The 27,327-nt window shown below is 39.7% G+C and overlaps 2 protein-coding genes across 9 annotated transcripts in view; both read right to left on the bottom strand.

Moving 5' to 3' along the window:
• smg5 (SMG5 nonsense mediated mRNA decay factor) overlaps positions 1-2,340 on the bottom strand; it is a 42,859-nt gene extending 40,519 nt beyond the window's left edge. Inside the window, exons 1-2 of the mRNA XM_038272428.1 lie at positions 1,911-2,340; positions 1,556-1,654 (exon numbers count right to left, since the gene is read on the bottom strand). Coding sequence (XP_038128356.1) covers positions 1,556-1,654; positions 1,911-1,975 — 164 coding nt within the window. The 5' untranslated portion in view covers positions 1,976-2,340. The remainder of the gene's footprint in view (positions 1-1,555; positions 1,655-1,910) is intronic.
• Positions 2,341-9,366: 7,026 nt separating this feature from the next.
• Positions 9,367-27,327, bottom strand: part of syngap1b (synaptic Ras GTPase activating protein 1b) — a 338,065-nt gene continuing 320,104 nt past the window's right edge. For 5 of the 8 annotated variants that reach the window (XM_038272429.1, XM_038272433.1, XM_038272436.1 and 2 more), the window contains one exon: positions 14,408-14,810. In XM_038272429.1, coding sequence (XP_038128357.1) covers positions 14,511-14,810 — 300 coding nt within the window. In that variant the 3' untranslated portion in view covers positions 14,408-14,510. Of the gene's footprint in view, positions 10,087-14,407; positions 14,811-27,327 lie in introns of those variants that run through there. The other 3 variants (XM_038272431.1, XM_038272437.1, XM_038272432.1) reach the window with 2 other exon arrangements.

Raw genomic sequence — 27,327 nt, 5'->3', positions numbered from 1 at the left:
CAGCACTGTCTGCGGTCCCCTTCTGCAGACACTTTGGTGCACCTCCCCAAAATTGTAGGTGACCGCAGATAGGAGGCCTCTGATTGGTCAAATCTACATCCGCTCTACACTATGCGCATTTCCTGTTTGGTACCTTACTGGCTTGTTTTGTTTGTAAGACCGCAATTGTGAAAAATGACTCATCAAGACGAACCAGATAGAAGATCGAAGTGCGTGAGAAAGCTGGGACCCTTGTCCCCACTTCCTCACCGCCTCGGCCGTATCTAGACCCACAGCTAGTTGGTAATTGTCCCTCTTGCGTTGTGGCGTGGAATAGCATAGCGCAGACCACGCTTTAATATTGGGCATATACCAAAAATATCAAGCTCACTGAGACACACTGCTGCGGAAGGATAACCAGCCCTTTAATTGCAAAGCATACGTAGACGACCTTGTTTCTAAGCATAAACCAGGTTGTACGTGAGCGGGGTGGAGTGAAGCGCCTAAGGAGCATGTGGAATCTGGGGTTCAGGCGGCTCCTGTCCGAAGCGTTCATGGCAAGCCTGCACCAGGAGGATTTGCTTTTTGTTTTGCAGATATTTACCAATTTTTTCCCCTGTCATCTACAAAGGATATAATTTTCTGTAGTATCCCAGTGCCTTATTTAATAATCTAAAGGCCAATTTATGATTCTGACACATAGTCTCTGCAACCGTCAAATCTGCCTCTGTGTGCGACCACGCCCCCCACGCAGAGGTTCTGCAACCATCATCACGCACCTCAAATAAATCCTGACAACACGTTGGACGGTCGCAAACCCGTGCAGACCTCAAGTGGAAGTGCACAGACAAAAAGCAGCTGTGATTGGTCTTAGGTATGCTTTTCTGGCTGTCTGTGTGCTCGTCCTTCTCGATGCAGTGTCAGGGCACGCCATTTTTAAAACCTGAGGAACAACTACAATGGACAACTAAGATGTAAGGTTAATCGAGGAGGTTTGCTCCGTCAGCAGAACCTGTTCCTCTTGGATGTCTAGCAACCCTAGATCCATCTCTGTGACCGTGATATCTTGCAGATGCGCCATTGTTGTTTTGAAAGATAAACACTCCGGCAGGCGCCATTGAAGTTCTCGTGACCATCCACTGAAGTTCTTGCAAGTTCTCGAATAGGCTCCCCCTTGCGCTTTGGCAGGAAACAGCTGTGCGTCCCTAGAAATTCCACACCGAAAGTGCAGAAGCAGACCAGCAAAACTGGTTTGCGACCAGATCCAAGCGACATTTGATGTGTGAGGTTGCAGAAGTATAATCTGCCCTTAAGGAGTAGGTGGGGTTACAGCAATCCTGTATTCAGAATCACAGCTGTATCAGATATCTGAGTTAATTTATCTTTTATGTAATATCTGTAGATTTAGTTAAAGGAGAACACATCATGGCTTTGCTTTTCTTCTGCCACTTTACTACAAAATGAGACCAATCCCAACCTGAAAGGCAACGTAGTGAACCTGTCATCTGCAAACAGCAGTAATAATTCAGCCGGTAGAGCTGCTATGACTAGAGATGAGTAATGGAGCCGGACATACTTGTTCCGGAGGCTGATGTTCTCCGGCTTGAAGACTTCTCTGTACGATGACTTGCTGCCGATGATGACATCCAGCTTGTGCACAGATTCCACCACAGCCCTGGACAGGAAGCGTTAGTAGATAACGAGAAACAGGAGCTTGTTTGTTCTGAAATATCAAAAGCTTTCATTTCTGTTTCACTTCTCTGCATCAACAAGACAGCAGATAGTTTAACGTTTGTCTGTGAAAAAAAAACGACCCCCCCACCGACAGATTTCGGTGTAGTTTCCGCTACACCTCCAGATAATCATCAATATTAGTAATAATCAGACAGGTAGAAGACATTATTAGCTAGCGTAGACGGCCTCTTCCTCACCTGTAAAGCCGCTTTATAAGCAGGACTTTCGCCTCAGGCTCGCTGTCCTGACCCGGTCCGCTCATATTAGCGACAGGCCGGCGGTTTGATCAGTCAGCGGAGTCACCGTTTCATTCAGGCCTTCCGACACACAGCTGTTGTGGTTCCTCGGGTTCGTTCCCCGGTAGTGACAACTGTGTTGTTAGCCAGCTAGCGCTAGCTCCCCACTTAGCTTTCACTATACTCCTTTAAAGTCTCTTTTCGTTTCTTGTATCTTTTGGCGAAACCCCCTCCACCCATCCGTCCGGTAAAGGGGGTAGGAAGGGCTAACCGGCGCCTCGCAGTCTTTCCAGTCAACTGAAAACCTCTAACATGCCTTTTGTGTTATTTTCCGTTCCGGCCATCGCTACGAAGGCGGCCATTATTCATATCAGGCATTGACCGCCTGAATCCCGCGATAGTTAAAGCACATACGTATAATGCAACGTCGATAGGGCGTTATTAAGGTCGCCATATTGGTAAGGTCTGAGAATCAAAATGAAGTGGGGACATTTACCTTCTGAACCTGGATTTTCAACCTTTTGTTATGGTCTGGAGGAGACAACATTCTTTAATGTTAGAAACATTACCATACTTGAAAATTATGATTTATAGAATCTTATAATTAAATTGCTATCATGCTATTAGTAGCCTGCCATGGATTGTGGGAACGCCTGAAAACAGTCTGAAAAGGCAAAAAATACTTACATGAAACATATTTACAATATAAATTCAATAGTTAATTAATTTAATTAACAATTTATCCAAAATAAGTTGTTTTCCTACTGCTAGTTCTATTTCATGTTGACACTCATAAATATTAACCCTAACAAATTGAAAAATGCAAATTTGTCTTTAAAGTTTAACAAAATCTTGCAATTGGTATGAATTCTTTGATGCTTCAGTGTATGCTCATTCAAAAGATACAATTATTCAGAGTGTGTTATTGCCTAAATTATGGATTGCTCAAAATAAACCTTATAATTCAGTCACAATTAAAGGGATCTAAGCTACAACTTTGCCTATGTATTGTATTGTTTCAGCTAATGAAAAAAAGAGCCAAAGAAAAAAAGATCTACGCCTAGCTTCAGATTAATCAAGTGCTGCACATTTCAGAAATTATACCATGAGAAAAAAAAAATACTGCACTACAATTTTTTTATTTTCAATTCTATGACCCTGCTATGCCAGTTCATTAATATTCCTGTCCAGACATGGGCTTAAAAAAATCTGAAATGGGATTGATAAGGTCAAGCTCTGTCTTGATGTCAGTTTTTAAACTAAGTACAGAAGTCAAAACCAGCATTAGAGGGGAAAATAAAATGGAAAAAAGTAACTGAATTAAAGATTATCTGATTCTGGTGATTATTTTTCAGTGGTGTGGATTATAAACAGAAAAATAATTAGGTGAAAAATACATACAATTTCCAGAATTTTGTGATTTTAAAAATAGATGTTTTAGATAGAAATATTTGTGCAAATTCACAGTGATCCAGGTCATGGCAACCACAGAAAAGATTTAAAATGGCAATGAACCTTCAGTGATTCATGAAATACTGTTAACACTATCCAGGAGCCTTTGTCAATTCTGTCGGCTTGAACCAGAGCAACCTGTAGTTGGAACGCCGATGTTTTTTAGCACCTGGAGGACCCCCTCCTCTACACATACCAAGTCGGATTCAAATCAAAGTCCCACTCCTCATTTCCTGTGTGACTTGGCTGGTGCCAATCTATTTAATAAGAAACTCTGGAGGTAATTTTCAGTGCAGGCGTTTTGATTAATTCCTAAATAACAAGAATATCCACATAGGGCTGGGCGATAATTCAGTAACGATATATATCGATCGATAGACGTGTGGCGTAATAGAAAAAAAGAGGGTCGATAAAAGTTCGATAAAAATTTATTTATTTATTTGTTATATTTATTTTGGTCACTTTTCTGGTCACTTTAGTTTATTCTTTGTCAGTATTTAATAACATAACTCAGGTCTCTTAAGTTATTTTTCTTTAAAACAATTCTGTTATGGTTAAAAAAGTTGGTTAAATAAAGATTTAATTCGAAGTCTGTGTTTGTGTTTTTTATTAAAATTAAATCATTTAGCAATATTATAAAAAGTCCAGGCAGAGCTGCACATAAAATATGGTTTCAAATCTTTTCAATAATTATCGATATCGATCAATATGCATTTTTTTTATCGATAAGCTTTTTTTCTATATCGCCCAGCCCTATATCCACATGCAGTTGATTCTTCCTCCGTCACAATTTGGCTTCCTGTTGCTTTGCAGTTTCCCCTGTTTGTCAGCAGAGGTCTACAGAGAGTGTGTATTATTGCATCTCTGCATTCCACTGCTAGAGCTGCAGAGACATGATTTCCTAACATAGAATATATCAGTCTGACCAGTTATAATAAAAAAGAAAATAGAAATAAAAGCTGGAGTGAGGCTGTTTGTAGTCCTGCTTTTCTTTCCATTCAAAAACTAACAATAAACAACCTCACAGGCAGGTCAGTTCAGGATAATAATACAGGAAATGAAATAAGAGTTCATTTTTTTGCATTATTTGTTGTAATTAGATATTTCTAGCTAATCCAAAAACATATCCAACCTAAAAGAAGAGAGAATTTAGACATCCCCTGCTGCATGAAACTTTTTCCTAAGTGGTGTTTTATCTGTTAGGTTCATTACAAAGTCACATGATGCTAAACTGCCCGGGGACCTGCTGGCAATCAGCTGTGAGATGGTGAGCACCATTACAGGACATTCTGTGCTCTGCAAAATCCTCTCTTCTCTGATCCATCTCGCCTTCTTCATCTTCACTACGTTGGCTGGGGAGAGTGTGAAGAAACAATTTAGTTCCATCTGAATCAAAGCCAGACGATGTATGAATAGGGCGATCGAGGACAGTGATCCAGGTAGGAGCAGAAAAAGACTCACCTTTGAGTTAAAACATAAAAAAAAACGTATGTAAGGAGTCAAAAAAAAAAAAAAAAAAAGAATCCACATCCCAGTGAATCGGTATCCTTTAGAAACTTGTGAAGTAGCAAAAAATAGGCCCACTATGTAAATCCCTTTATTGTTCCACAATGGGGAAATTCACTCTGCATTTAACCCATCCCTTGGGGAGCAGTGGGCTGCCATTGTGCGGCGCCCGAGGAGCAGTGTGGGGTTAAGGGTTATGCTCAGGAACCCAGAGTGCAGGCTGTGGGCAGGGGGGGATTTACCATTAGGCAAAACTAGGCAGTTGCCTAGGGCCCCAAGTTCATGGGGGGCCCATAAAACTCTGTTTACATGTATAGTTAATACAACTATTCCTTATTTGTGCACATTAATTATGTTTTTGATAAAAATCCTTTGGCTAAAATGCCATCAGAATGCTGATAAATAGAGAGGAAAAAGGGACAATTCAATTCAGTTTATTTATATAGCGCCAAATTCACAACACATGTCATCTCAAGGCACTTTACAGTTCAACCAGATCATACAGTCAAATTGATACAAAGTTTTAGGGACAAAACCTAGAACAAATAATGGATGTCTATTCTATTAACATTTCTGTATCTGTAGAATGGGTCTGTTTTATGGGTTTTCTTCTCAGGGGGCCCCCTGCCTGTCTTTACCTAAGGCCCCAAATTGCCTAAATCCGCCCCTGGCTGTGGGAAACGAATCGAATACTTGAAATCTTCTCAAAGCACAAGCCACTGCTCTAACCACTAGGCCAACTCTCCCCCAAGTGGCAAAAAAATAGGCCTAATAGCACTTAGCCTAAAAAAGGACAAGTAAATCTGAAGTAAAACTAAGGAAACCTAAAAATAAACAACCAGCACTTAAATATTTTGGTTGACTTGTACATTTTGGGGGGTATCTATATGGAGTGAATTTTGCTCCATTATTGTTGCAGGCAGAACGCAAAAAAGAAAACGGATTTTGTAAAAAGAAATGTGTAAAAATTGTATTCCAGATATAAAACTTTAAAAAATGTCTTATTAAAAAATAAGTTTCAGAGTAACTTTTTTTTAAAGATTTTATTTTTTGAAATTATTAATTTTTGAAACCAAGTCCAATGGATTGTTTTTAATTTTTTTGGAATGACTATGACCTGGGTGACTGGGAACCTTCACCTGCATATTCATTTGTGAAAACATTGAAAAACATTTTTGACATTTGAAATTGTCCGATTCTATTTTTCAAGTGTCAATGTTTCAGATTTTTTGTAAATTTTAAAATTTTTTACAGATGTTACAGAAGGTCTGGACTTTCGCTACCTTTACTCTGCGGGCAAATTTGAAACAAATCCGACTACTTTGTTGATATGCAACTAACATCCAACTTTTTCATGGCAGTTAGAATGGTCCAAATTGTTTCATCTCCAATGTGCTTTTTAAAGGATCGCATCAGAAAAGCTTGAAGGAAACAGCAAAACTTGAATTCCCTAAAATTCGCAAAATAGTTATAGCGCAAAACGGGAAATGGAAACACCTCTTTGAAATCAGCTCTGATGTAGCAAACTTTTACTTACATGACCAATCAGCTGGTTCTGATGTCGCCGGCTTCCTGGATGTTCCTGTTATGAGGGTAATCATGGCTGGAAGCAACATCGCTATAACTGACACGGTAAATTAAGAACAGCTTCCCCGATTGCAACACCATATTGAAACTTTGCTCCATTACTGGTCTGTGATCCGTGCTACATTGCAGCCTCAACTTCCTGTTTGCTACAGCCATGCGTTACGATGTAATGTGGACAATAAGGTAGGATGCTTGATATAAAAAAATGTACTTTTAACTAGTCAAAATTTACTTTGAGACATCTTGATTATAATTCTGGATGTGTGTCTCTTTAAAGCTGAAGTCTGTAAGTTTTTAAAAATCACTTTTTTGTCATATTGGCTAAAACTGTCCCTATGCCCCCCCCTCACCGCTTAAACTGCCGCTGCAAAAAATTTTCAGTCAAAGTCTGCTCTCTTCTCAATGTTACAGACTGCAGCTTTAAATGACATATCAGGTGACCTCATTTGAGATTTCTCAAAAGGCATTTTGATTCTCCATAATGTGGTTGAAGATATCTTGAATTGTTATTTTTTCACTTGTCACAATATACATTCAGATATCTTAAGGTATCATTCTGGATAGTCAAAATAATTATTCCAGGTCAAAACTGTTCTTTTATATCTTAGAAGTAATTACAGGTAATCAGAATAAGCTGATTTTATGATAAAACGGCCTGCCATAAACTGGTGGTTTATTCACTTCAAACCAAATAGAATCACGGCCAATTCGCTTTTTCTTTTTTTAAAAACTTTTAACAGTTTGCTTAAAATTCGAATATTAGTTGAATTGAAACATGTGAATTGTGAAATGCCGTTGGAAATTAATGCAATCCTTAAAACGATCTGAAAAGAAAAAAAAATAAATAAATAAATTTTTTATCTGCATAAAGAAATCACAAAAAGAAAAAAAATATCATTAGAAAGTAATTATATTTGAAAATAAAATCTGTAAAACAAATTAAAAACTAATATTAAAAAAAGCAAAATCTGAAGAAAAAAAAATTGCCCATAAATGTATAATTTTTTTGCAAATCCTTCTATAGGTGCTCTTTGCTGGATTCAGTGGTTTCGAAATTCTTTGGAAAACAACACACCACAAGATAATAATTCAAATATTCTTTTATTTATTAATTTAATTATGTATTTCTATCTCCGCTGTCACCCACCCAAAAAATATAAATTGTGGTTTATTCAAAAAGAAAAGAAAACAAAAACCAATGTCATCTTCTTCAACTGCATCATAGGAATTAATCAACCAAACCAAAAAAAAATGCAATGATTATTATCATTATTACAATAATAATTCAACTGGCAGAATATCCACATTCATAACAAATCCATATATAACTGCAAAACACTCTTCAACACCACTCTTCCATTAATATACACAAAATCCCCAAAGGTCTGTCCTGGTAAAACAACAATAGAGGAGATCTGAGGGGGACAGGGAGGCGGTGAGGGAGGGGCTATGGCTTGTAAAGGAGGGTGAGAAGAAGTGAGACCAGCAGAGTAAATGGTTAGTAAGAGTATAAGGAGGAGGCACACTTATTTAGTTAGGACCTATACAAAAACAAGCAATCTGAAGTAGTAGCAGTAGGCTTTCGTGGACGGATGTACCTGCATAAAAACATCTCCATGAGTGGCAGGATTTAGGGGGGGTGGGGCAAAATTTAAGGAAACATATATAAGGGTTGTCAGATTAAATAGAATTAAATACATACCTATGAGTTTATAAAAACACCCTCAAACATATATCATATAAACCAAAAGTGATCCAACTCAGAGCAAAGTTAAGACCTTTATTCAAATAATTGCAATTTAAGATTTCAGGAGGACTAAAAAACAAAAATAAAATAAAAACAAGAACCCCCAAAAAGGTGTTGTTGTGACTATAATATATACAAACGATGCCCTCTCACCCAAATCGTATCTAGAAAAGCTTTAAGTTGGTCAGAAAATGAGTGCAAGCTTAAGATTACGTGAGTTAGCTTCTTATTCAAGGATGTAGCTAGAAGTGATAGGCAGGCCTGGCTGATATTCTAGGTCTGCGTGTAAAAAGTGCCTCTGATAGCTGTCTGTTTAACTCGATAAAAACCCTTTCCATGCCTCGATGTTAAGAGCTTGAGAAGACCTAGTCATACAAAGAGAGAGAAACATTAGAGGAGAAAAATAACTGTACACTCTGCATGTACAAACCAACTATATACACACAAACATACCATATATACACACACATATCTGAGTATATACACACACACTTATACATTTAGGTATGTACAAACACATTCGCTCGTTTCAGCAGAACCTCTAACATATCTCTCTCCGTTTCTCGTGTCAGGCAGAAATGGCAGGGATTTTTTTTTCCCAGGAGTCCAGCTGCAGATATAAACCAGCAATTTGACTGGAAATATGGCCACACCCCAAAAAAAACAAAACAAAAAAACACCAAGTTGACCCCCCCATGGTGATCAAACGTTCTCATCCAGCAGCTTTTTTTAATCGAATCGTCCATAAATGGAGAGCTCCTCGGCGATTGTTGGGAGAAAAAACACATCGGAGGACGTGTCTTTCTTTGAATCCTTAAATACTAGTACAAAGGAAAATAAAAATAAAAGCAAAGAGCAGGCCGATCACAGCAACGTGCAAACTGTGGTATGGGGGGTTTGGGGGAGTAGGCAGAACAAAAGCTCGTCCCTCAAGGATTTAGAGCAACTTTGTTCCAAACCGGATTGTCTTAATGTGAAAATCGATCGTATAAAATGGATCGCTGTGTTGGATTTTTATCAAGAAATAAACATCTCCTCCATCCAGAAGATGTCTAATGAAGTTTCTTTTGTTCCCCTTAAATACTAGAATAAGATGAATCCGTTATAGAAATATAAATAACATTCTGTCCAGTTTTTCCAAAGTCCTCTTCGAAGCAAGAGTTTTATTCCTCAGCAGTTTTTTTTTTATATAGGCTGTGCATATTTAGTTTCCTTTAAAATCAAACTGAAGAGAGAGCTAAAACATAAAGTCTGTCAAGAATCCAGGTAGAGATTAAAGAGAGATAAAGTCTGAACAAAGAGGAACCAAAATAAGAGTTAATGGGAGGTTAAATAGGAGTGATCTTTGAAATAATAAGAGAAGTCAAGCACCTTTGAAATACACTTAAGGTCTCTCTCTCTTAGCGTGAGAACCTCGCTGTCCTTGGCCTGTGTCTTCCTCCATCCTGCTGACTGATCAGACTGCATAGCTGTTCGTTGCATGCTCGGCAGGCTTACACCAAAAACATGTCCTGCCCGCTTTAAACAGGTGAAATATGGATCCAACACATTTTGAAATTATTGATTTCAATCCTTTTGTCAAATCAGAGAGAGAGAGGGCCCAAGTAAAGTGGAAAAAAAAAAAGAAAGATGAAAGAAATCCCAGCTTTTCCTTACATGGTCCGCTGGGGGTTTGCACCATCCCTAGAGACAAGAGAATAGGACCAACGGCCCAAGTTCTCCCTTTGTCAGCCAATGGCGTCACGAGACAGGGCTCTGGACATTTGGCCATGCCAACCCGTAGACGGCCGATGGTGCATCACCCAATTAGGTTCCACATTGTCCTCCATGAAGCTTTGGGAGTGGCTAGAAAGGGGGGGAGAAAAACAAGGGGAGACAGAGAGAGAGAAGAAACGGGGCAGAGGTGCTTGATCAGGTGCTGTTAAAGCATAGATATGGAGCGGCAGTCTCTCCAAAGCTGGACTCATCCTGTTGTTTTTCTGTTATTAAGTGTGTCTTAGTGCTCCGCTCTGAGGCAACTGCTTGTTTACCTGAGTCACTGAGGTATTTTCACAGCAATGTTAATTCAGGTAATCATTCATCACACAGGTAGATGTCACAATGAAAGGAGAAAGTAGCCCTACGTGTCCCTGTGTCATTCACTGTTTTTTGTTTTTCGTATGAATCGAACCTAATTGTTCTGACCTCCTGTCGTATCACATTCACAACAGAACGGGAAGCAGACAGTGAAATAAACAGACACATCTTGCAACACAGAGTTCAAAATGAAAACAAACATGAATGTATGTTAGAAACACGTTTTGTTTCTTTTTTCTTTAAGCATTTTACACAAAGGAGACAACATTGTTTCTCAAAAATCATGATTTTCTAATTTTTCTACCTTGAAAAAAACCTCAGAATATTTTTTTTTCTTTTTTGTTCCTATGAAGAAAATCAAAACAAGAACATCTGTAAAGTCGTCTTTACAAATACAAATTTCTTCTGCAACAAATCAACCCTTTGGTTGAGCTTGTCTAAGTACATTCATCTCAGGCACTTAATGGCTAATCTATTACAATCTCTATTGTTATAAATGATCTGTTTATATGGAAATATATTATATGATACATTCTATGGAATAACCATTAAAATCACTTCTGTTTATTTGCACACAAAGAACAGTCTGATGGGGGAAGCTGTTGTAGAAATTTAAAGTTGTCACTAAGGGCGAATTAATTTTGCATTTGCCGCCACATTAAATGAAAAAAAAAAGAAGTTTATAACTCATTTATGTCGTCTAAACTACTTTTAATGAACCAGAAAATTGAAATAGTGCACTTGTTTTCTCAGAAGAGGGGAAGACAATCACCGTTGCACATAAGAGAAGAACAGGATGCAAACAGAACAAACAGAGACATCAAGAACACATGGGGGGGGGGGTCCGGTCAAAGACAGACTGCAGTGGGGTTGGGGGGGTGACAGGAAGGCAGTGGTATGGCAGACACACAGACAGCTCACTTGGTAAAATGGCATCATTTGTTTCTGTTTAGCACCAGTTTATTATGTTTCAGTTCTGAGATTGAGAAGAGAGAAAAAAAAAAGCACGAGCTCAGTCTGAAAACAAGTAGTCCCTTAGATTAAAGAAAGCAAAACATAAGTTCTCCAAAAGTCTTTTTTTTCTTTCCTGCAACTCAAACCCCTACGACCCTTCCGGCACATAACTGAACTCTCCTAACAAAGCAGAGGTGGAGGCCCATGAGTACATCTGTAGTTAAACCCTGTTGAAAAACTCTCAAAGGCACTAGGAAAACCAACACCACGTCTCTAGAAGACTGCAGCCTGGCGTGTTCGGGGTATTAATACGCCTTCAGTACCTTGCAAACCTGTTCATACTCATTGCACCTTTTTTAAGAAATATTTTTTCATGTTACAACCACAAAACACAGTGTATGGCATTGGGATTTTATGTGATTGACCGACACAAAGTACAGCTGAAATGTAACTCTTAACGATCGAGGATTAAAGTGCGTTTGCAATGATGACCTCCAAAAGACCAATTAGGTAGCTTTATAAAAACACCTAATTAGTAGAATCCACCCGTCTGTAATTTAATCAAGGCGTTCTCAGAGAGAAAGTCGTTTGAAAAATCAAGATTTTTTTTAAATGTCTCCTAAGATTTGGAAGATCTCACAGACGAACATTTATTCCATCTTCAAAGCAGAGAAAGAGGAAGGAAGATGTGAAAGTCCACACTGGGGAAAATCTAAATCTAGATGAGTCAGTTTTTCTTAAAATAAGTGCATTTGTTTTTGGATTGAGGAGGTAAAAGAGACATTTTGCCAATGGAACAAGACAATTTACTCTTTAAATAAGAAAACAGAATTATATTGTCTTATTTTGAGTGCATTTTATCTAATAATCTCATTTTAAGAGTAAAAGTACTGATTCCATTGGCAAACTATCTAATTTACCTACTCAAATTAAGGGTAAATACACTGAATTTAAGAAATTGTTACTTATTTCTTGATCGTTTTTCCAGTGCAGCTAAACCATGGGCTTGAAATCTTTTATATCCAAAGGGCCATTCTGCCCAAAGTCCAGCTAAATAAAGTCGTTCAGATCCTCTAATATGACAGGACCTTTTAATAAATCACTAATTATTAGCTTTGTTTAAATATATGCTGCAGGGAATCTGTTGCCATGTTAAACAACCAGTAGTCTAGTTTTATTTTAAGGGTTTTAAAACAAGAGAAATCATGAAAGATTTCATATAAAGGAAGAGTGGATCATTTCCAAGTTAATCACAAGAAAAACTGAGCTAATAATATACTTCTGGTACTTTTATTAATAATTTTTAGACACTTTTTAAAGCCACAGTAGGGGATACAAAGAGCCGTTTGCAGCTTCCAAGCTGCAGGTTGCAGACAGAACATGAAATGTATGTAGTTTTTTCTTAAAATAAGTGCATTTTTACTTGAAATTAGGAGGTAAGTGACACTTTGCCAATGGAACAAGACAATTTACCTTTAAAATAAGAAAAAAAAATAGTATTGTCTTATTTCAAGTGCACATTATCTTATTCCATCCAACTTCTTCCGTTTATCTGGGGTCGGGTCGCGGGGGTAGCAGCTTCAATTGGGAGGCCCAGACGTCCCTCTCCCCAGCCACTTGGTCCAGCTCCTCCAGGGGAATCCCAGGGCGCTCCCAGGCCAGCCAAGAAACATAGTCCCTCCAGCGTGTCCTGGGTCTCCCCCTGGGTCTAGACCCGGTGGGACGTGCCTGGAACACCTCACCAGGGAGACGTCCAGGAGGCATCCTAACCAGATGCCAGAGCCACCTCAACTGGCTCCTCTCGGTGTGGAGGAGCAGCGGCTCTACTCAGTCCTCTCAGGATGACTGAGCTCCTCACCCTATCTCTAAGGGAGAGCCCAGACACACTACAGAGAAAACTCATTTCAGCCGCTTGTAACCTGGATCTTGGTCTTTCGGTCATGACTCATGCCACCTTATCGTGGTGGAGGGGTCCGAGTGTCCCAATGACCTTAGGAGCTATGCTGTCTGTAGGGTCACCCAAGGCAGACAGGTCCTAGGTGAGGGGCCAGACAAAGAGCAGCCCAAAGACCCCTTATGCTGAGTAAAATAAATGGATGTAGTGTTCCCTCGCCTGGATGCGGATCACCGGGGCCCCACTCTGGAGCCAGGCCTGGAGGTGGGGCACGCTGGTGAGCACCTGGTGGCCAGGCTTTTACCCATAGAGCCCGGCTGGGCACAGCCCGAAGAGGAAATATGGGTCCCCCTTCCAATGGGCTCACCACTTGTAGGAGGGGCCAAAAGGGTCGGGCGCGTTGTGTGATGGGTGGCAGTCGAGGGCGGGGACCTTGGCGTTCTGATCCTCGGCTGAAGAAGCTGACATTATCTTATTTTAAGTGTAAAAAGTACTAATTCCATTGTCAGATCATCTTATTTACCTGCTCAAATTAACTTGTTGCAGGAAAACAGAAAAAAAATATCTAAAAACTCGTCAATATCAAAGCAGTTTTAGACAAACTCATACTGCTGTAGATCAATGGTTGTTTCTACTGAGCGATAACTCAGAAACCTAATTATAAATACATTTTTATAATTTATAAATTCTGTATGATCTGGTTGAACTGTAAAGTGCGTTGAGATGAATTGTGTTGTGCATTGGCGCTATAGAAATAAACTGAAGTGAATTGAATCAATGAAGCGTGTACAGCTTTGTGTCGGCCACTCAGAACTGCTGTAAAATGTTGTTGTAACACGATTAAAATGAGAAAAAACTCAATGGGTATAAATCCCTTCAAAAGGCACCGCTGGTCCATGGGATTCTTAGTGGTTTACAGCTTGTACTGCTTTCTTATTAAAGGCTACTCCGAAGTCTTTGGGGTGCAATGTTGAGTGCTTGATCCTTAATGTGAAGGAGTCAAAGAGAGGCAATGAAATCAAAGAGCAGGTTGTTATTATCTTTTTTTTTTAAGACGTATCGCTTTCTTGTCCTGCAAGATTGATACTATCTGAAGCTGGATGGGAGCATTAAGTCTATTGAAGAGCCCTTTGTGTTGATGTGTTAAGCACTATACAGAGTAATTATTAGTTCTCTCCCTCACAGTGTTCTTCTCTCTCTTGCCCGGGTCATATTGTTTTGAAAGAATATGGGTTATTTTCTTTGAAACGGAAACAAAACGGGATGGGGGCACATTTTTTTCTTTCCTTGGTGCCATCTCTCTCTGATTTGGCTCTTCGCTGTTGTGTTTGACCTACTCCCCCCTTTAATCTGCCATTGTTGTGGTTGCCGTTGCTGTGGTCCCGGTTGCCTGTGAAGCTGTCTTTAGACTGCCACGGAGCTCTTCATTCTGACTAGGTTGTGAATGAGGAGTGGGTGAGGAGGGAAGATCTACAATTTGGGGTAGGACTCCATTGTGGGGCGATGTGTTGGAGAAAATGCCAGAGGAAGAGATTCTGGGGCCTTGATCGTTGGTTAGCGCTCCTCCTTGTATTCCTCCTCCTCCCCCTCCACCTTCAGATTTCACACCGGGGTCTGCTGAACCCAGGGAGGAAAGCTGGTCCTCCTAGCGAGATAGAGAGAGAGGGGAAGGGAAAGAGGAGTGGGAGCAGGGAGAAATGGTCGTAGGAGAAATGCCATTCAATGAACGATGGGAGGGATGATGAGTTATAATAAGGATATGTCCAATTAAGTCATGTTGAGAAAATAATATAAGGAACCGGGGGGAAGGAAAAAAGAAGGAACAATCGAACAAAAACCGGAAGAGAGGAAGAAAGACAGGATGCGATTCGAAAGGCAAAATGGTAACATTGAAACGTATTGAGAGGCGGGCGGGAATGAAGACATGGAGAGGAGGATGATCCAAGCAGAAAACAAGAAGGAATCATAAAATAAAAAAGTTATGATTGGGATCAGAGGAGGAGACACAGAGAGAGGAGAGAAAGAGCCAAATGAGTTACGAGGTCGATGCGTGACGCACACCAATAGAAATGGCAGCACAGGAAAAGGGACACAGAGAAAGAGCAGATGAAGGGGAGTTCAAATTCTCCAAGGCCAAGAGCTCCTAGTCCTGCTGGGATGAGGAGTGAGGAGTGTTTGTCGTGTGACGGGCATCAGGTAAAGGTTTCCGTACCATTAAGCAAAAAAATAAACTAAATAAATAGAAATTCCAACAAAACTTAGATACTAAAGCAAATAATAGGAATAAAAACAAACATCCTGATTTCCTGAAACCCTAAAGGACCAGCTTAGACCTGTAAACATGCAAGAAGCAATAAACCATAAAATACACAATATAGTAATTTTAAAGTCAACACAATCTTGATATTCTTAAGGACTTTAGATTAGTAAGCATTAAGCGTAAGCATTAAAATAAAACTTAATTAAAGTTCCCATGAAACTACTTTTAGATGTCTTTCTCTCCATCTAGAGTTCTGGCAAGGTTATGATGGTTACCCAATGCATTGGTAACCATCATTGGGTAACCATGCCAAAATGGCTGGAAAATATTAATTTACCATTAATTGTTTTCACACTCAGTTTTAAAAAGAAAGCCTGGATGATGTCAAGTTGAGTTTTAGATGAGCGGATTCAGAAGACCAATCAACTCAATAGGCTGAGATCATCGACTTTAGGTTTCATCTCATTTATGGAGTTAAAATTCAACTGCAAGGACACGTGAATAATAAATACGTAGATGAGTACTTTAATTTAAAACATACATAAGCTACTCTGCAAACCAAATTTTTTAATGTGTTGTGTGTGCAGATTCACTAACGTTAGAACTCTAAAATGCTATGATCTGGCCTGTTTGCTCTCCCTTAATTAGTAATTCCTTTCACCTGTCGTTTTCCCTCCCTGCCTCAATTATAATTTATTCATCTCACCTGTTTCCTGCTCGTTATATTCAGTTCAGCCTGAGCATTCAGTGCCAGATCATTGCTTGTCTTTTTGTTAGTCTGTCCGTCATGGTTCATGCCCTGGATCCTGGCAGCCAGTGAAAAGAGGTTTTTGTGTTTGTCTCGTCTCCTGATCGTCCACTGTTCCTCCCCTGCGGAGTCCTCTGGGTTTTTGTCTCTATATGTGGGGAGGTTCAGCTTTTATTCCAGTAAGCCTGGCTCCAGGGAGGAGACCAGTTTAAAGTCCTGCATCAAGTTCTGGTTCCACGTCCCATCTCGGCTACCCTCTTCCACTGAGCCTGCTCTTCTGCACCTGATCCTGTCTGCTCCTGTGCGTGAACACCTGGTCATGCTTCTGGTCCCAGTCAGACTCTGAACCCGCCTGGGAGCTCTTTGATGCATGGAAGATGCATGAATACTGTCAGCGGTTCTTGACATATGTCAAACCCATCAGTTTATGCTCCTTCTCTGTGCTCTCTTGCTTTTTATTTGCCTGTATATTTTCCCTGCCTGATTCTGCACACTAATGCAGAGGTTTGTCACTTTAAAGGTGGAACCAACCAGAGAAAGTAAACTGCTTGTTAGTGGGTATTTTGGTGTATATCTTGAAACAGTAATTTACTTGTTTGTAGTTGGTAAGGTTAGCAAAGCATTGGCAGTTCTAGAGAGAAGCCAGTGTGCTTGTAAAACTGAAGTTGGCCCCTGTATTGAAGATGTAATACTGAATACATTTCTTATGACTATATGTGCTGGCACAAAAACTGTCATTAATTGGTCTCTTGCATATATTTAATTTTTTCAACCTACAATTTTATACCAACAATTATTAAAAGTCGAATGTATTGTACTTTGCTTCAGTTGCATTAAGATAGGACCACAGGTTTAGGGGTGCACACTGCAAACACAATCTAGAAATAAGTAAGAATTTCGTACATTTACCCATATTTACCCTTACTTTGAGAAGGTTAACAAAATTATTTGCCAAAGGAATGAGTATTTGTACTTGTAATTAGATAATATACACTTAAAATAAGGCAGTGTAATTGTTTTTTCTCATTTTTGATGTAAATTGGCAGTGTCTCACTTGTCCACGCAATTCAAGAAAAAATTCACTTTATTTAAGAAAAAATTATTTATTTTGATTTCAGTTTTTTGCAATGCATCGACTGCAGTTTTGTGGCAGATAACCAATCTTTAAAAAGCCTGACTGGCCCTTTCTGTTTCAGACCAATCCAGATGTTCTCTATAACAGTTTACACTGGTTCACAATAATCTTTGAATATTTCAATTTTAATTTCATCAAATAAAAAGATCAATACATGTGATCTTTGCAGAGGTAAAAAAGATCAGTGGCTAAAATCACTTCACATCTAAGTATTGGCTGATCTTACATCCCCTAAAGTTAAGGAAATCAGGATTATTAATCGGTGCACCGGTAACAGTCGGTTTTTGTATTTCTACATTCGTTCTGTTCCTGCATGAAAAAATTCTGGTCCTATCGTGGCAGAACAGCCACTGTAGCAAAACATCTTTAGGCTAATTGCTGTTCTCTTGAAGAGTAAATAATTGGTAAAGTCTTCATTAAATTACTTCGTTTCACCCAGTTGTGAATGTATTTTGACAGCAGTAGCTATATGCTCTGAAATGATAATGTCAGATCTGAAACTTCTGATTAGCTAAGCTAACATTAGCTTCACTGCTCAGCAAAGTGAGGCTTGAATGAACACTGGTTCATAGATGAACACAAACATTTACATCAGTTTGCATCTATTCTTAAGCTATTTTTCTTTTATGTCCAGGTTTGTCTTTATAAAGTTGTGACAAAGATGGCTGTTGCATATGTAGTCAGAATTTAACTTCTGAGGAAAAAAAGTGATTAGCTTGAAGATTCCAAAAAAGTAAAAAAAAATCTCCACTGGACTTTGTTTCCATGACTGAAGACGTTTCGCTTCCATCCAGAAAAATACAGAATGTCAGAAATACACTATATTGCCAAAAGTATTTGCTCACCCATCCAAATTATTGGAATCAGGTGTTCCAATCACTTCCATGGCCACAGGTGTATAAATTCAAGCACCTAGGCATGCAGACTGTTTTTACAAACATTTGTGAAAGAATGGGTCGCTCTCAGGAGCTCAGTGAATTCCAGCGTGGAACTGTGATAGGATGCCACCTGTGCAACAAATCCAGTCGTGAAATTTCCTCGCTCCTAAATATTCCACAGTCAACTGTCAGCTGTATTATAAGAAAATGGAAGTGTTTGGGAACGACAGCAACTCAGCCACGAAGAGGTAGGCCACGTAAACTGACGGAGCGGGGTCAGCGGATGCTGACGCGCATAGTGCGAAGAGGTCGCCAACTTTCTGCAGAGTCAATCACTACAGACCTCCAAACTTCATGTGGCCTTCAGATTAGCTCAAGAACAGTGCGCAGAGAGCTTCATGGAATGGGTTTCCATGGTCGAGCAGCTGCATCCAAGCCATACATCACCAAGTGCAATGCAAAGCGTCGGATGCGGTGGTGTAAAGCACGCCGCCACTGGACTCTAGAGCAGTGGAGACGCGTTCTCTGGAGTGACGAATCGCGCTTCTCCATCTGGCAATCTGATGGACGGGTCTGGGTTTGGCGGTTGCCAGGAGAACGGTACTTGTCTGACTGCATTGTGCCAAGTGTAAAGTTTGGTGGAGGGGGGATTATGGTGTGAGGTTGTTTTTCAGGAGCTGGGCTTGGCCCCTTAGTTCCAGTGAAAGGAACTCTGAATGCTTCAGCATACCAAGACATTTTGGACAATTCCATGCTCCCAACTTTGTGGGAACAGTTTGGAGCTGGCCCCTTCCTCTTCCAACATGACTGTGCACCAGTGCACAAAGCAAGGTCCATAAAGACATGGATGACAGAGTCTGGTGTGGATGAACTTGACTGGCCTGCACAGAGTCCTGACCTCAACCCGATAGAACACCTTTGGGATGAATTAGAGCGGAGACTGAGAGCCAGGCCTTCTCGTCCAACATCAGTGTGCGACCTCACAAATGCGCTTCTGGAAGAATGGTCAAAAATTCCCATAAACACACTCCTAAACCTTGTGGACAGCCTTCCCAGAAGAGTTGAAGCTGTTCTAGCTGCAAAGGGTGGACCGACGTCATATTGAACCCTATGGATTAGGAACGGGATGTCACTTAAGCTCATATGTGAGTCAAGGCAGGTGAGCAAATACTTTTGGCAATATAGTGTAAGTGTTGAGTTTGAGGCTTTATAGAGTAGACCAAAAACAAAGGCTTGTTTTTGCTTAGAAAACATGGACATTGAAAAGGACGAATGGGTCCACTAACCTGACTCCGTTGTAGTAATTTTGGGAAGGGGCGAAAATACTGGTTAGCTGATTGGCCTATGTTGGTGATAGACGGGCCAAATAAACCAATCAGATCATAGAAGCATATGACGTACTAACAGAGCGACGACGAAAACACAACCACAAGCCAGGCTACTCTTGCCGAAACCAGTCGGGAGAAGAGCAAAAACATCTTTTCCTCTGAGAAAAGCCTCCAGAGCAGTGTTTTTGCTCTTCTTTCAGTGAAGAAATACTCTGTAATCCCGATAAAACTTGCTCGATAGCCACGCTAACGCTAGTTTCATCGGCTGAAGCCGCCATGTTCTTTAGACTGAACTGTCGCGCTTCTCGTTGCGTCACACCTCAACCCGCCTCAAAGCCAACGCTGATTGGACGTTCGTTTGGTGAACGGCTCCAAATTTTCTTCAACGGAGAGTCTCCAGACTGATTAGCGAGTGAAATCTTGAAAGCTCGCGAGATCAGGATGGTCTCGCGAGGCTATGGGTCCATGCGTTTGGAATAGGGGTCATTTGGGTTCTTTGTTAGCCTGTAATACCTGATACCTATTTATGTCTCTGAAAGGGGGTCTTTGTCCTAGCTGAACAGGCCAACAATTCCCCTGTAAAGGGGCAGGAAGGAATCAACTCTATCGCTGCATGGTAGGTTTTTGGAAGTCCACCCCCTCTGTTTAAGGTTGGTTTTTCTTTCTTAACATAGATGGCTTCCTTCACACCCCTCTCAAAACACAGATCTTCTTTGTCCAAAATGTGAACATTGTCATCCTCAAAAGAATGTCCTTTGTATGGTGTAGATCAGGGATGTCAAACTTTTCTTTCCAACCAAGCAAGAGCACACCAGATTTCATCTTATCAAGTCATCATGTTAAGACTGGACTCACTTGATGAGATGATTGGAGTCTGGTGTGCTATTGCTTGGTTGGAAAGAAAACCTGCAGCTACACAGTCCTTTCTGGAACCAGTTGGACATCCTTGGAGTAGATGTACCACCGAGTCTTGTCCCCATAAGGTTGCTCTTCTGTTTTGAGCGATGCGTCAGTGGAGAGGTTGTTTGGTTTCTCCAATATAAAGATCAGAGCATTCCTCACTGCAGTGAACTACATACACCACTCCGCTCATTTTTGTACTAGGGGGTTTTGTCTTTAGGATGCTCTCCTTGAGTTTTTCAGAGACTCCCGTAAAGTCCAGTGGATTGTTTTTTTTTTACTTTTTTGGAATGACTATGACCTGGATGACTGAGAATTTTCACCAGCATATTAGGTTGAAGATGTTTGCTAACTTTACCAGCCAAAACTAGGAAGAAAATAGTGCTGTGTCAAGAAAGGGGCATTTGCTGAGAAGTAGTCAATTACAGTATAATTTCTCAGGTGGTTTCCAGCCTCAAAGTAACAAAAATTGACACAAGCATAGAAACAGATCCACATGCGAGTAGGAGAGAATCTGCAGGTGCATAAAAAGCAAGCTATGAGCTTAGATGAAGCTGTAAACATAAAACTTATTGATGGCACATGGGAAGTAGTTAATGTTTATGTTTTTAAATATTGCTGCTGTTATGAATACTTAATACATGTGTGTCATTTTGGCAGTTTCCTGACTTAACTAGCTGCACAGATGAAGCTGTATTACTTCAGGATTTCCTTGGCCAGTTTTGTGTCAGTTTAAGTACAACGTTATTGTTTACTGAAGCTTATACTGCTGCCCATAAAGGCCAAAGATCGCCTGATTATCGGTACCTTGTCAAAGATTTTATTATTTGTGTTTAGTTATTTCAATGTTTCTTTGTCTTCTTAAATTTATTTCTCATGTTTTTTCACTGTTTTATGTGATATTTTAATGCTTTAATGTGTAACAATGGTGATTTAACTTTTATTATAAAGATCTTTTATTCTTTTACATAAACAAGCTTCCCCTAATGATATCCTGGAGGCGTCTCATCATATGCAGAGTCCTCTCTGTGTTACTGCTGCTTCTTGGATCACGATGTAACAGGAAAGGCCTACAGCTTTTATAAACGGCAAATGCTTTTTGCTCAACATTTGAACTCTGTCTTGAACAGTGCAATGAATTGAAGCTTAAAAGCTGCCAAGGTGTTCAAGTCTGGCTGCTAATTTAACGGATATGTGAGTAAATAAAACGGATACTAGTGATAGAAATGCTACTCTTAGCCTCTACAGGAGGGGTAACCAATTCATAATCAGGCCCGGAGTCATTTTTAATTATAACCTGTTACTTTAAACAGTAATTAACACTGAAATAAAATGAGGTTTGTATGCATTCGTTATACATTGACTTAAAAAAAGAAAGAAAGAAAATTTTTTAATTTTTACACTTTAGAGAGATAGAGACAATTACTGTGAAATCTAAAAGAAACCACAATGTTTTAGTGGACATATTGTTCCCAAAAGCAGTGATTGGATTGGATGAACTGTGTTTTAAGGTCAGACTCCAGAAAAAATGTGATCATTTCTTTTATTCATTTGACTCAGGCATTTTTAAAGAATGCTTAACTGGTAAAGTTTAATTGATTTTTTTTTATTATTGATACAAAAAATTAGTCGTAATTTTAAAATAATTTTAAAATGTTTGTTCCTCTGAAGGCCTTTTACAAGTCAAATACAACATGTAAAATTGCCGTGGTTTGACAGCAGTGCGTTCTTTGTCAGACTGATGGAGATCATGTTTTACAATAAGCTTTGTGTGAACAGATTCAACTACTGTAAACATTTCATGGGAACTTTAAGGTTAATTTCTTTACTCTTTCTTACTATTTTCAAAACAACTAACAAAGGAAGAAGATTAAAATGAGGACACTGGCTACAAAGGCACTTAAAGAGATCGTTTGGGTTGTTTGAAGGGGAGTTCTGTTAAGTTTAACCTTCAGCATTTTCTCTGCACCAAGTCGGCAACAGTTTTGCCATAGGAGGGCCTTGACCAATTTGCCATAGGATTCCCTGCCAGGGACATTTTTGCCTTTGGTATGGACTCCCATGGCAACGTCTAGATCGGAGGTCTTCAACAGGGGTCCGCAACCCCTAGGGGGTCCAAAGCGGTACTGCATGGTTGATTAGACTTTTTTTTTTAATCCCCCCTGCAATTTTTTACACTAATTGAAATGTCTTTAAATTCACATTAACATGAATTCAACACACTGTAATAAAGAGATAAATGGAGGCAGAAGATTTCTTTTAGTTATCAATGCACACATTGGTAGTCAAAGTTTCATTCACAACACCTGTCCCAACAACTAGGAATCAGAATCAGAAATACTTTCATAATCCCAGGATTGTAAAAGTATTGGATGGATCTGTAATAGAGTGACTATAGGACCAATTTGATATAACACACTTTCATACAACATATATAATTGGGGGTCCCTGCTCTATTTTGATCTCAGTTTTGGGATCCTTGGCCCAGAAAACGTTGAAGACCCCTGGTCTAGATGAAACGAAGGATGAAATGCAATTCCAGACTAAACACAACAGCTAAAACAGCTAGCACTGATCTCTTGTTTTTTTTGGGGTTAAAAATAGCTGGGCCTAATTTTAGAAGCAGATGAGGGGTTATGAGTCCCTTGGTTTATGGACCTACTATCCGCAATACAGAAGGCATGGGGTTCCATGTCACGCTGTTTAAACATGCTTTAGAAACATGGAAGGTCACTTGACTGGTTGCAGAAAGGCCCGAGCTTGGGGAAATGGTGAAGGCAGCGGCACAATGATGTTGGGCTAACCTTAACAGATCATACGCTGTGGAACCATGTTCTTGAGAGGGGTGAGGGAATGCAAGATCTGACCCACATAGGCAGTGGCAATCATCTGAATTACAGCTTCCCTGATCACTAACTTTCTATGGTGGATAACAGAGTGACCCCCTTATTCCTGTGGGCATGGAAAATGAATCGTATAGCAGGGAATATGTAGGAGAGACTCAGCTTACCAAAGAGAAACAGAGATCCCACTCAAGGCGATCTTTCATTACTACCTCCAGGAGGAATTTCTGTCATTCAAAATGTATCAGACAGAAAGTACAAAGTAAGCTACTAATTAAACTTTAAGCTAAGCTTTATTTTTTGCTTCAGAGACACCTGGCTTGTATTGTGATAAAAGAAAAACCCAGGTATGTTATAGCCTCGTGAGACCATCTTGATCTCGCGAGCTTTCAAGGTTTCACTCACAGATCAGTCTGGAGACTCTCCGTTAAAGAAAATTTGGAGCCGTTCACCAAACGAACGTCCAATCAGCGTTGGCTTTGAGGCGGGTTGAGGTGTGACGCAAACGAGAAGCGCAACAGTTCAGTCTAAAGAACATGGCGGCTTCAGCCGATGAAACTAGCGTTAGCGGGGCTATCGAGCAAGTTTTATCGGAATTACAGAGTATTTCTTCACTGAAAGAAGAGCAAAACACTGCTCTGGAGGCTTTTCTCAGAGGAAAAGATGTTTTTGCTCTTCTCCCGACTGGTTTCGGCAAGAGTTTGATCTATCAATTGGCTCCTCTTCGTCGTCGCTCTGTTAGTATGTCATATGCTTCGTTGATCTGATTGGTTTATTTGGCCCGTCTATCACCAACATAGGCCAATCAGCTAACCAGTATTTTCGCCCCTTCCCAAAATTACTTAAACGGAAGGTTTCCAGATGGATATGCGGAGCAAATCCATCTGCCGGAGTCAGGTTAGGGATGTTAGGCTTCGCTGCAAGACTTTTAGTCTACTTCTATGGCGGTTTTGGCATAACACCAGCTGGCACAGCTGAGGTAGTTTTTAGTTTTTTGCTTCTGGAGAAAAGGGGGATATTTACATCAACTGAAATCCAACCCGGCTGAAGAGAAAGTTACATGAGGTTGGTCTAAACTTGACTGATAAAACTTTAGTCTTCAATAGAGGTCCTAAGAGGTCTGTAGGTAGGGACTTGCCTCCTGCTGAATCTAAGGTATTTGGTTTAAAGAAAAAACATGATTAAAATAACCATTTGTTGGCAAGAACAAAAGGATAAAAGTGATTTACCCAAAGTTCCTTAAGCCAAAGTGAGAGGCAGTGGCCCCTCTTTTGAAACAATTTTTTTCTTTTGTGAAATCCTACTTCTCAAGATACAAGTTTAAGTCTAAAAAATGGAGTACTAAAGATTTGAGTCCAACTTCTTTTTGGACCTCAGAGATTATGAGAGGTTCAATACAGATTTAAAGCTAGTAATGAACTAGCTCCTACCTTTCCATTGATAATTTAGGGCAGAAATCAGAAGTCAGACTCATTCACTGGATAATGAAAAAAAAGCTTGTGTGGAGGGTTTTTATTTTGGGTGGCTTTATATCTAATTTCTGCTGTTATTAAGTTGGGGATATACACAAAAGGCTTGTGCAATGGTTAAACAGCGGCCACGTCCTTTGGTGGGGAGTGCTAATCTTGACACTGACATGCCTATTAAAATTGCTGTTTGTTGAAAAACTGGATGTTCAGGAATGTCACGTTGTTCTGTAGATTTCGTTCTTGCTCATTTCCAATGGCTCTTTTCCATTGGTAACTAATCTATTCAGGCTGGAACAGGTCTGGGCAGTTCACTTTGGATTGATTCATTTCCATTACAACGGTATTTCATTTTATCTCAATTTGCCATGATCTTTAATAGCAATGTGACTCTACACTGATGTAATGTGGTTTGCAGAGACACAAAAAAAAAAAGTCGGCTCTGTTTATGACTATTTTCAGACTAGAAGAAAGAGGGCAGTGCCAAAAGAAAAAACTACAGACAGAATATTAGTTAGTCACCAATAGCACTTTGACCAGGTGCAGATTTAGGCAAAAATAGGTGGTTGCCCAGGGCACCAAGTTCCTGTATGGTTAATACAGCTATTACTTATTTGTGCACATTAATTATGTTTTTGATAAAAATACTATAGTTAAAATGCCATCAGAATGCATATAATATTAAGAGTGTTTCAGGGGCCCCCCTTCAGTATCCACCATATTGGATCAGTCCATTTGCTGCACATGTGCAAAAAGGTCCAAACAGACAGCATTTGAAAACAAACGATGCAAAGAGCAGTGTTGCCAACTTAGCACTTTTGTCGCTATATCTAACGAGTTTTCAGACCCCTCTAGGGCTTTTATTCCAAAAAAGTCCCTAGTGTCTAATCTAGTGAACTTTTTTCTGTTACTAGAGACTTTGGCAACAATACATAAAAGCAGCGAACTCTGCTCTCCAGAGCAAGTAGAGTGGTAACCCCGTCTCCTGCTCTCCTCTATCTTGTCTGCTGTCATGATTTATGCAGCTATTATTTCGTACAAATAAAAAGGGAGAACAGATAAGGAGATCATGGTTTGTCTTCAGTGACTGGGTTATTTATTTTTGCCGTTGCCTTTTTAGAAACACAGGAAGGAGCAATTAGCTAAGATAGAATGGGCTTAGTATTTGGAATAAATCTTTGATTCCTTTTGAGACAGCATTAAAAGTCAGCTGAGCACATTGCCAATATGAGAAGAAAGAAGGACAAAAGAAATGATAGACTGCAAAAACCGTCTTGAAATAAGTAAAAAATGTCTTAAATTAAGTGTATTTACTCTTAATTTGAGCAGGTAAATAAGATGATTTACTCCTAAAATGAGATAATTAGTTAATATGCACTTGAAATAAGACAAAGCAAAATTTTTTTCTTATTTTGAATGTAAATTGTCTAATTCCATTGGCAAAGTATTGCACTTAACTCCTAATTTTAAGAAAAAATGCGCTTAATTCAAGCAAAAAATTCTCATTTAGATTTCCATTTTTTGCAGTGTACAGAGGAATACAGCAAGAAAAAGGATAAGAAGAGAGGAAATAAAGGTAGAACAAATAATGTATGTCTATTCTATATCGATGCATCTGTATAATGGTTCTGTTTTATGTGTTGTCTTCTCAATCAGAGGGCCCCATGCCTGTCTTTGCCTAGGGCCCCAAATTTCCTAAATCCGCCCCTGCCTTTGACCCTGCGTTATTTAGTTGGACTCTGACCAGTTGGAACCTTGAGTGAGCAGACAATAAAAAGAGCAATGGATCTATGTAGTGGCTACTAATGGAGGCCGCAAAATAAGAAATTTATTCTTAGTGTATAGCTCTGAGTCGATAGCAGTGGAAAAAGGGCAAAAGAGATCTTTGGGAAGGCCTGATTTGGGGTAGGGTTGGGAGACTAGGTGATCTTGAGAGGGATTGTGGGTCTGCAACTGAATTTAACAACGGCCTTGTGATCATTTCAGGTGTAAGCAGTATAAGGGGAATCTCTGTTGTTTCTTTGAGCTGGTCTTTCAATGGTGGAAGGATGGAAACGGCCCCAATATGACAACCTGTTAGCTTGATTATCAGATCGGAACAACTACTTCTCCAAACTGATATGGTTCACAAGACTGTCGGTAAAAAAACTCCATAGCCCCCACTTCAAACACTCCTCCAGGCTGCTGGTACATCTGAAATTATCTGGTATGTTTTTTTTTTTTTGGAGATTTCTGGATATGGGCAGTAATGTTTAACAAGTTCCTCTACCAAGCCCCTGAAAACAAATATGCATGAGATTATTTTATGTGTCGTACATCATAGACATGAATCATTGTAATATGAGTGGAATGAGGTGCTGCAAAAGAGAGACAGAAAGGAAGGAAAATAGCTTATGCCGAGTAAAAGAAAAGAAGGATTAAAAGCAAATTATCACCAGATATTTTTCATGTATCTGGTGGTTGTGTTTCATTTTGAGTGGAAGGGTCTCTGTTTTGTTTAAAGACATTAAAAGGACAACAACAAAACAGGTTCAATTTAACCCCCAAACTTTAATGTGAAGTACCGGGCCTTTTCTCTTCTCAACCAGAACCAAATAAATGAAT

The sequence above is a fragment of the Cyprinodon tularosa genome, unplaced genomic scaffold (assembly GCF_016077235.1).
Source record: "Cyprinodon tularosa strain WSP-4 unplaced genomic scaffold, ASM1607723v1 ctg83, whole genome shotgun sequence".
Taxonomy (NCBI): Eukaryota; Metazoa; Chordata; class Actinopteri; order Cyprinodontiformes; family Cyprinodontidae; genus Cyprinodon; species Cyprinodon tularosa.
The sequence above is the reverse complement of the archived record's forward strand: the minus strand, read 5'-3'. Positions and strand labels throughout refer to the sequence as shown.